The sequence below is a fragment of the Hakea prostrata genome, chromosome 8, assembly GCF_041222555.1.
Source record: "Hakea prostrata isolate BN-2017 chromosome 8, UWA_Hpros_2, whole genome shotgun sequence".
Classification (NCBI taxonomy): domain Eukaryota; kingdom Viridiplantae; phylum Streptophyta; class Magnoliopsida; order Proteales; family Proteaceae; genus Hakea; species Hakea prostrata.
Genome location: NC_142607.1, coordinates 7106852 through 7117576, shown reverse-complemented (window position 1 = coordinate 7117576; position 10725 = coordinate 7106852). Strand labels below are relative to the sequence as shown.

At 40.8% G+C, this 10725-nt stretch overlaps 1 protein-coding gene and 1 pseudogene across 2 annotated transcripts; both read left to right on the top strand.

Annotated features, from left to right (window-relative positions):
* Window positions 1-37: 37 nt before the first annotated feature.
* Window positions 38-10128, top strand: ABCI10 (ABC transporter family protein). Of its 2 annotated transcripts, none has more exons than XM_089166869.1 (2): window positions 38-1009; window positions 9480-10128. In XM_089166869.1, coding segments are annotated over exons 1-2 (792 nt in total). In that variant the 5' UTR covers window positions 38-218; the 3' UTR covers window positions 9481-10128. The 2 variants fall into 2 exon arrangements, with proteins under 2 accessions (XP_089022995.1, XP_089022994.1); XM_089166868.1 differs by having other exon boundaries at window positions 9847-9974.
* Window positions 9494-10127, top strand: LOC149006561 (putative proteasome subunit alpha type-4-B; annotated as a pseudogene).
* Window positions 10129-10725: the final 597 nt, after the last annotated feature.

Here is a 10725-nt window from a genome sequence, read left to right as displayed (position 1 = left end):
ATGAAGCATAGATTTTCAAGATTCCGTCCCTCAAAAGTTCTCAGGAGCGGCCGCAGAAAACTTCTGCTTACCGATAAGTCCCAGATTCCAGACCGTCAAAAGCTGAATCTGATTTCGCTTCTCTCTTCCATATCAATCGCACGTTACTCAGCTAAATGACTCCTGGTATCTGGTTGCTTCCTTCGCTTCTATTTTAGCTTTCCTTCGTTCGTCATGCGATGAATCTGTCTTCTTTCTTTCGTGTCTCCGCAGCCGCTTATCTTCCTCCTCTCCATTCCACCGCTGGCTCAAGTGGTCTTGTTACTGGGGATTTCGCCGTCGAAGGCCAAAATCTGAATTACTCGATCACGACGAGAAATGGAAAATTTGTTCCAATACTTAAGGACTGTTCTCTTCAGATTCCTTCGGGACAGCTATGGATGCTTCTTGGACCGAATGGTTGCGGCAAATCCACACTCTTAAAGGTCTTGGCTGGTCTTTTGAATCCAACTGGTGGGGTTGCATATGTCAAGAGGCCTAAGAGTTTTGTTTTCCAGAACCCAGATCACCAGGTAGTAATGCCTACCGTTGAAGCAGATGTTGCATTTGGTCTTGGTAAATTCAACCTTACCCGAGACGAAGTTAGGTCCAGAGTAGAAAAGGCTTTAGATGCTGTGGGCATGTTTGACTATTTACAGCGGCCAGTTCAAACTCTCAGTGGTGGTCAGAAACAAAGGGTTGCCATTGCTGGTGCTTTAGCTGAAGCTTGTAAAGTTCTGTTATTAGATGAACTTACAACATTTTTGGATGAAAATGATCAGATTGGGGTGATAAATGCTGTTAAAAGTTCTCTGGCTGTTTCTGGAGATGTCACCGCATTATGGGTTACCCATCGCTTGGAAGAGCTAGAGCATGCAGATGGTGCTGTCTATATGGAAGATGGGAAGGTTATAATGCATAGTGATGCTGCAAGTGTACTGGATTTTATCAAAGAGAGGCAAGCAGCTCATAATAGCTGGATAAATTCATGGTGAAACTCTAAATCCCTATATTGAAGTAATGGATATTGCATATATACTTTTGATAAATTTGTTTCTCATGTTCTTTCCCTTTTCTCATCCACCTAGCATTAGGAGGTTTCCTGTTAGGTATAAGGTTGTAGATGGATACATATAAGAGGGAACCGTGTAACTGAATAGAAAAACAGGACTCCAACTATGAATATAAAAATAAAAACCATATTTGATTACCCCCAAACTACCTGATTACATTTATGATTAAATTTAGGAGTATATCAAACAAACCCGAAGTTAGGATATTGGTTGTCTGTTTAAAATGGTCATGTACTTCATGTGTTTTTTACATCCTTGGTTCTATCCATTCATTGTTGGTATAGTTTCTCCCAAGATTGCTTTATTGAAACATGGGAGTAATTCGTTTGTTGGACTGACCACTACTATTTGTCAATTTTCGTTATGGATCTACATTGTTCAATGTCTGCCAGAAAACCGGGAACTTCTCTTTTCATTGACTGGCAAATTGTTTTCTCATGTCAGAGTGGGTCCAACTTAATGTCCATTAATCAACCTTATACCGGCAAGTCTGCAAGAGCACCCATGCCTCTTGTCTTTTGTATTCTTGTAGAATCAACAAAGATGTTGCAAAAGATTCAGGATCATCTAGCCTAGTCCTAACCCATTGTCCTCAAGTAAGATCAATGTTGTACAACTGTGAAATCTTTTTACAGATGCAGAGCTATGGCTGGAACTTGAGTTAGGACTTAAAAAAGGGTGGGAAAAGCTTCACGTCGAACTTTTCCCCCCCAGAAATGAATGGGTTCAGAATCCAAAGCCACTCTCTCTAGCACAATCCTCTTTGGTAATAATTCTTGCAAGTTATATAGTTAAAATCTATCAAGAATGTGGTATGTGGGTATATTTGTTGACTTACGATTGTTAGTAATGGATTCTAGCTGGTTGGGCTTTTTTTTAGATAGAGGTAGTTCTGTTGGATTGGGAGTCAATTAACTTTGGCAGCTTTTTTGGGGCATGGATACTTACACAAGTTATACTGCTTGTATTCTGACATGAACATAACCTTTGTAATAAAAATCCCACAAAGCCAAGATGTGCAGATGACATCCTCATTAAATTTTCTTGCAGTCATGAAGTTACTGCACACTTCATACTATTGCTTTGGAAGTTTCAACTTTCAACATAGGGAGCCTGTGCAGTTAGTGGCCCAGCAAATTTAAGCATGTTGCATTCCATAAATTTTAGGGGACCATCTTTCTCTGCAACCTTTCCAAACAGGGGTTGTTTGGTACTCCAGCAAATCCCCAAGCCCTATATAAAGATCTAAGAAGCTAGACCTGCATAGAATATGCCTAATATTCTGGTTTTTTTTTTTTTTTTTGGGGGGGGGGGGGGGGGGTTGTGGGGTTGTCATATTTTGCCAGATTGGCCTCTATTAGGCATTTAGGCCAACAATATACCAGCCAAATGTTTTTTGTAGGCAAATCAACATGTGTGCTATAGTGTAAATGTTAACTCTTCACTTACCAGTACCCAGAAACGTTAGCATGAAGTTAGATGCAACATCTACTGCCTGCAAAAAAGAATTTTCTGTTGGAGGATCTTAAATTTTTCTTTTTGATGCAGAATTTTTTGTATGAAGTGACTATTAGATGGTCGTGGATTATCTTATATTTGAAATCCTTGTATTCTGGTTTGTGAACCACAGCAGATTAAAAAAATTACTTTTGGGATACTTCACTGAAATATCTTTCTAGGTTATTGTTGTCTAGATGACAGTCTTGCTGCAATAGGATTTTTTTTTTGGGGGGGGGTTTGTTTTTGGGGGGGGGAGTGCAATAGATCTTCATATGTCTACTACTTTTATCTATCAGGATTTCTCTTTTTGTTGTTCAATCAGTACATGCAAATTTACAAAATGTTTATAGGAGTTTAATTTTGGATTCTATCGTGGAGTATCTTTGATTAGTAGTCTGAAGATGAAAGGGAACAGAGGTTTTTCTTTTGAGATAAGAAACCAATAAGCAACTTGCAATCAGATCCTACAAGCTCTCTATTAAAGCCTTCAGAAGTACATCGACCATACTTTTAAAACACACACCACCTCCCCCCCCCCAAAAAAAAGGGGGGGGGGTGGAAGAAACCTCACTGTCTCCCTTTCTAACCAATCTTCATTTCTGATCGTTTTCTTGACGAGCCTGTCTTTGTCAGCCCTTCAATGGCTCTCTTCTCCACAGACGTTCAACAAGACTTTCCTCTTCATGTACACCTAGTGCCAATCCATCCATGCCTGTTCTATATTCCCGTGCTTGGAGAGAGATGTTAGAGAGAGAGAGGGAGAGGGGGAAAAAAATGGGGGGTGGGCTGTGGTCGTTGGTGGTGGAGAGCGGTTTCCGGTGGTGGAGAGGAGTTTCTGGCATATGAAGAAGATGGGTGAAGGGATGGTGAAGGGATACCTAACTGAGGGTATTTAGGTAATTTGAAAATCAAATTTTAAATGCTTTAAATATAAGTAACGGTATTTTGGTCATTTAACATATCTATTTAACTGAAAATGTAACTGTGGGTAACTTGTAATTTTGAGTGTGGGTGCCATGTAATTAAGAGGTAATAGCGGGTGGTCAAGACTAAAGAATTTTACCCCCTTTATAGCGGGTGCTGTGTGATTTGCTCAAAAAGAAACAAAAAAGGAAAAAAGTTAACTTATGTTCCAAGTAAACGACTTAGACATATCTGTCATTTTACATTATTATTCCTCAGTGTGATACTTTCATCTTCAAACTTCGTTTTGGAGAGATGAAAAGAAACTGAGCCCTAGCTAGTATTTGGTTTGGCGATTCTTTGAAGCCTGCCTTCCCTTCTAACAACGTTTCAGGCATGCAGTACCATTTCCACTGGAGGTAAACTCTGTTATTCTTTGTCTGTCTCTCTTTCTTTTCTTCTAGTGTTCGTTTACTCAGGATTCAGGCCTGGTTTCTGGTACAAATTCTTTTGTCATTGGTTAGGTTGAGAAGTGATTTGATTCTAAAAATGAAATAGATTGTATCTGCAATGGAAAGGCAGAAACCTATTTTACAATAAGTGATCCTGCGTTGTTTCCCTCAGCACTTCCAAAACATGATTACACCTTAATTTTGTTGTTTTATGTAATGCTATTTAATCTCAGCATGATAAGCAGGTTATTCTAGATAACAAACTAAAGAAAAATGAAAGAGGAATCAATGATACAAAATTGTAGCATTAGAAAATGTTTATTTTTTTGGAAGAAACAAACAAAAATGAGCCAATGTACGATAAACCAATCAGTGCCTTTAATTCATGTTAATCCAACTGGTGTCCCGTGATTGACTCCATGATGCTTGCAAAAGCCATAGGAGAAATGGTTGATTGGCATCTCTGCATGTGTGTAGAGTCCCTTTTTTTCATCAATGCACTCTTCGTAGATCTATGCTGATACACAAGGTTGCAAACGCATGAGTTCATGGTTGCAGCCAAAGCTAAAAAATTTCTTCTCAATTTGATGAGATCCAATTTGCTAGTAATAATGGCAGGATAAATATGTAGGACCTACTGGCAGTAGTTTATATTAGATGCATAATTAGTGGGAGATCTCCATTGTAATCTTTTTCTATTACATAGTGAATAGTGATAACAGCTTCGCCCAGGGATGTAGCACATCGTGTTGGTGTGTGAATCATGTTAAATTTTTTTATCATCTTTAACCTTTTTTCTTTTTCTGTTTAGTTATTTCATTGGTCTTTGTTCTACTAGATGGTATGGCTTTTGGTCATTGTTATGGGCTACTTGAATGTGTTCCAGTTATATGAACCTTAAATTTGGTATATCTGCTGCTATTTGGGGGTGTGGCTGAAATCAATTTCTTGGAGATGCCATGTAGCACTAGGTAGTGTTTAGGCATAAATCTATGATATTGTGTTGGGATATCTTTTTTTGTTTTGGATGAATAAATAATTAAATTATTGAAAGCAACAACAAAGAGCGCATATACAAAAAAGGGGGGGGAAGAGAGAGGGGCGGGGGGAGCCCAGTCCAGGAAGGGATTGGATAGAGGACTTGAGACTCCAAGAACTAACAGTCAACCTATTTCTTGGCGAATCAACAACAGGGGGATGGGGAAGAGAGAAGGCTCGAAGAAACATCAAAATAGATGGCATTCCAAATCATATCTTGAGGTTTGGATTGGGAAGTCCATCATTTCATGTTACGCTCCCACCAAAGATGGTGGACAGTGGCGGCAAAGACAAGCTTAAACACTTGGTTGCAGATAGTGGCACCAGCATAGCTTCTCAAGATCCAATCCCAATCTCGGTAAAAGCCAAAGAATGTCACGATTAGGGCCAAATGAAAGCTAGGGCTAAGGTCCAAATAGAGTGGAAGAGCGGGCAATAGAAAAATAGGTGTTCAAGGTCCTCTGAACTATTCCAACAAAGGGTACAGTTGGGGCTTGACAGGGATATGGCGGCTAATGAGAAATGTTTGGGTAGGGAGAGCAAGATTGAGGGCTCTCCAAAGGGTGAGGGAATGGCGGGGGATATGGCCTTTAAACCACACAAGGGGGCCTAGGGGACAGTGGGGACAATGGGGAGGGGGTTCTGAGGAGGTTCCAAGCTGAGGCAGTAGTGAAAGATAAGGTATGGGAATGAAGCCAAATAATGTGGTCATCAGCATGGGATGACAGGGGGAAGGGAGTTCTAAATCTATGTGAGACATGGGTGAGGGGAGGGGGACCAAGAACTATTAGAGATACAGGAAGAGAGGGAGATAGAATTTGGGATACGGGAGTCATGGACAACTCTAGGGCCAAGGAGAGTGAACAAACTACCCATTGGATGCCAGGGATCAAGCTAAAAGGAGGTGGAGGTACCAGAAGATATGAGGATAGAAATGGTGGAAAGAGCACGGCCTTGGAGAAGCAATAGCTTTCTCTAGATCCAAGAGGGGTTGGAGGGGAGCAGGACAGACCAAATGGAATTAGATTTAAGAAGATAGGAATAGACCCAGGAGACCTAAATGGAATCATGTTTGGAGGCGATCTTCCAGATGAGTTTCATGAGGCAAGCCAGATGCATATCAAGAATTCGGTGGATTCCAAGAGTTCCTTCTGATTTGGGACAGCAAATGGCCTTCCAACAAATAGGGTGAAGGAAGCAGGAAGCTTCTTGGCCTCTCCAACGGAAGGCACATAGATGGCTTCCAAAGAGTGGATGGTGGATTTAGGAAGGGAAAAGATATCGCACTAGAAAAGGTCAGAAGATTGGAGGACTGATCGGATAAGCACCACTCTCCTAACAAATGAAAGCAACTTGCCCTTCTAGAGCTAGGAGCTTTTTCCAAATATGATCAAGCATAGGGGTAGCAGTGGTGGCAGGTAAGCCTAAAGGTGTCAATTTGGTACTGAAACCATTTAAACCGTACCGTACCAAACCATTTTAAAATTCGGTACAATTTGTACTGAAACTGAATTTGTGTATTCGGTACAGTATACTACGGTTTCGGCATTAGGTATCATACCATCAGTATATACCTATACCGTACTAGAATATGAGATACCAAAACCGAATTTCGATACCAAATATTGTACCATAAATGGGAGTTATTGTGTAATTTACCTCAACATTACAACCCAATAACGAATTTCGTTTTTGGATAGCTTCTTTGGGATTAATTTATCATGTTCCAATTATCATGTTCTTGTCGGCTATAAGCACTCCCTTGTTCAAAATGAGCATTTATAATCTTATAGGTGGAATCCAGTCTCAAATAAAAAAATTTAAAACTTTTCAATCTGGTTTCTTGTATATTCTACTTGTGCTCTGTTCTGCTGCTGCTTTCTAGAAAGAAATGTTAAATGCAAACAATACCTGATATGCTAAAAATGGTGAGTCTTAGACAAGACCTGTCTTGTCTATTGAGGCAGCAGGTTTTGGCAGCGGTGGAGCTGGCAGAGGAGTTCCGGCAGTTGAGATCGTAGTAGCGGCAGAAGATTTCACAGTGGAGCACGAATGGGATTCATGGTCAAACACCAGGCAGTTGGTGCATCTGGATGGTATCCAATCACATACAATGAGTTGATTAAGGTGCAGGCCTGAGTCCTACAGTGGAGATGCAAGGGGGAAGGGGTTTGGAAGCAGGCACGTCCACACAGATGCGAGCAGCGCGCCCAACTTGGGGATCAACTGAGTGAGGCAGCCAACACAGAGCTGATATGACTAAGGCTTCCGATTCCAAATTCCAGGAGACCAACCTAGGCGTTGGTGCTCTGGTGGTCCAATCCTCATGAGTTGATTAAGGTGCAGGCCCGAGTCCTACAATGGAGATGCAAGGGGGAAGGGGTTTGGAAGCAGGCACGTCCACACAGATGCGAGCATAGAACAAGCGCTCCAACTTGGAGGTCTTCATATCTGAGCGAAGAGGGCGGCCTAACGCAGAGCTGATATGACTAAGGCATTCACGATTCCAAAATTCCAGGAAGACCAAGGGAGATTGATCCACAGGGGATGTGAGTTGAAGTTGACCTTGCTGAGAGGCATGGAGGGCTCCCATGGTTTAATGGAAATCAAGGATTTCCCTATGTACCAAGGAGAACCCTCGATGGCTTTGATTTTGCAGGCGTTAGAGGAGAATTTGAACAACAGAATGCCATTATCATTGACAAACGTATCTAGGGAACCAACCGAGTTCCATTGCTTAGCAAGAGAGGCCTTAATGATACCAATTTGGGGGGGGGGGGTAGGGGCCAAGAAATTGCCCGAGAACAACTTGTTTCCAGTGGAGAATTCCTGGGCCACTAGCGGAGGAGGGACATTGGACCAAAGGGATAGGGGTTTCAGATGAAGGGGGTATAAAGGAAAGATTGCACTCAGTGGAGGGGCAGGTAGAAGCAGGGGTTTTGAAAAGAGAGTTCAGGCTGCCGGTGGTGAGGAAGGAGGTACATTGCGAGGAGGTGAGGGGTTGCCAGGAGGGAGAGGGGAGGGGTTAATGGGGGATGGACAAGAGGTAGCAGAGGTGGGTGTATTGGATGTCATTGTAAAAGGGGAGCTCAGGTCAAGAGATGGGGAGGAGGTCACCGGAGAAGGTCATCCTCCATTGTGTATGGGGAAGTTCGGAGGGAGATTTGTGTTGGGAGCTCTTTAGTTGTTATTACCACTCCAAAAATTTCTCTTTTTGCTGCTTAACGGTATATGATGTTTAATTTGAATCTTAAGACTGCTGGGTTTTTTTTTTCATCTTGTTTGTGTTGTTACTGTGGCTAAACTACTTTCTGCTGCTGGTTATTCTCAAATTTCAACTGGTTATTGGTATTCTTTGTGCTTTTCTACTGTTTTTAGTTACTAGCTGTTGCTTAATAGTTTTATCAGTGACTAAGATCTGTTTGAGAACAGTATTTTTCCTATTTGAATTTATAATTCACTTTCTTAGATCTTAATCATATGATACTATGCTTTACTAGAATTTTACCATCTCTAATATGCAGTAGCATATAAGTTGAGATGTAGGTTGTAGCATCTATCATCGGTAGTTTGCTAGTTGGCTGTCCTATACTAGTCTGTCTTAATATGTTGGCTTCCTTTCTTCTTCTTCTTTTTTTTTTTATTTTAAAAAGGGTAGTGTGAAGGTCACTGTGGCATCAGCTAGTGGCCACTACATTACCTCAGTGCTTTTCTTTCTGCTTTCTTTTTTTCTTTTCTTTTTTTTTTTTTTTTTTTTTTTTTTTTTTTTTTTGGGGGGGGGGGGGGGGTGTTTGCCAACAGCATAAACGTTACCTAAGTGCTTGGAAGGCCCTAAAATGCCTTCGGTTATCTAGTGCTTTGACAACTATGCATGGTTGTCCTACATAGGACATGGAGACATGATTCATGTGTTTTAATTTTAATAGGTGTTTCATATTTAGAAGTTATAGTATGATCATTAATCAAGTTATAGGAGCTTCCTATGTTCTGAAGGGAAGCCATGGTGAACAAGCCTTGTAGAAAATGGTGGGACGAATGGATGTCTACAACTTCTTTTAGGTTTCAGTTACATTGAAGAACCTTCTATCTTCCAACTTCTTTTGGCTTTGTTTACAACACCCCCCCCCCCACACACACACACACTCACACAAAAAAAATCACTATGCTGCATAGGCAATTTCCTTTTCCGGTTTCTTTCATTTCTTTTTTTTTTTTTTTTCTTGTTTAATAGAATATGCTTTGGCATAATACTCTCAAACTATTGTACTAGATTCGGGGACCAAAAGAACCATGTTGCAATGGGTGATTTCAGTTTCCAGTTTCTTTCATGTTTTTGTAGCATATGCTTTACTCTCTCACTGTAGTGCTAGATGTGGTTTAGAGTTAGCACTGTAGTGAATCCTTTGATGGGCACTTCAGTTTTGGTGTCCATTCATTTATTTTTAGTACTTTCAGTGCTGGAGTGCTAATAGATGGTGTTCTCTGTGTTTTTTAGAGTAATTATGGAAAATGTCTTGGAGGTATGATAGCTGTACAACAATCTTCTCCCTGGAAGGTCGCCTTTGCCAAGTGGAGTATGCTATAGAAGACATTGGTACTGCGGGAACCACTATTCGAATATTAGCAAAAGATGGGTGCTAGTTGGCAAAAGGGGGGGGGGGGGTTGAGTTCTCAACTGCTCCATCGAATTGCACCAAGATGTACAAGATCGATGATCATGTTGACTTTGCTGTGATTGGTATAGTGTCTGATGCCAGGAACCATTTCCAGTTGAACAGTTGGTTCAATCTCTCTGTGATACCAAGCAATTCTATAGACAGTTTGGTGGGCTCTGTCATTTGGTTTCTCATTTCTGTTTGCAGGTTGGGATAAGAACTTTGGGTTCCAGCTCTACATGAGTGACCCTAGTGGCAATGCTTAAGCAGGATTACAAGGAAGAGATCACCAGGGAAGAAGTTGCATTGAAGGTGTTTAGTAAGAGACCATAGACAGCACAAGCCCTACATCAGACATGCTTGAACTAGCTGAGGTCTTTCTCTCCAGTTCTGGGAAGCTGAAGTACGATGTCTGCTCACCTGAGACCCTCATTGTAATTTGTTGGTGGAAGTATGGAGTGACCCAACCAGCTGCTGAAACTTCTTGAGTTTATTCTCCTGTCTAATGTATTTTTTTGACTTGGCTTCTGAACTAAACATGTTTAGTTCATCTTCATGTGTTGATTCAACTCTCGTTAGGATTGGAAATCTTTGATGTCACTGTGTAAGTGATTCCTGCACGGTTTCTGCTCTGTTTCTGGGTTCAGTAAATATGCAAGAGCATCTCTCTTTTAAGGGGCTCTCTCAGTGAGTGCCTAATAAGTTATAAGGTTTGGTCATATATAACATTCTAATTCAAAGGTTAAAGTAAATTCAAGAATGTCTTTGAATTAAAATATTACATGGTTTTAAATACTATAATTCACTGGGAGATTCTCGTAGGCAAAAAAAAAAAATGAAATCCTTGGAAATAGGTGTAAAATCTAGATTCATGAATTCAGGAATTTCAAATCTCTGAATTGAAGTAACTAAACAGGCCCAAGGTGGGAAGCCAAATAGTTGTGAATACGTTCTTTCCCAAATCAGAAACAGAGGAGGGGAATACCGTGCTTTCCTCACCAAATGATTCAGGAAATTTCTGAAGAAGATTCAAAACTAGTAGAATCTCGTAATGAATTTTCTTTTCTTCCAGCATGCTTCTGTTTG

Excerpts from the sequence above, each read along its gene's own strand:
- ABCI10 (XM_089166868.1), top strand. The coding sequence starts at position 219 with ATGAATCTGTCTTCTTTCTTTCGTGTCTCCGCAGCCGCTTATCTTCCT.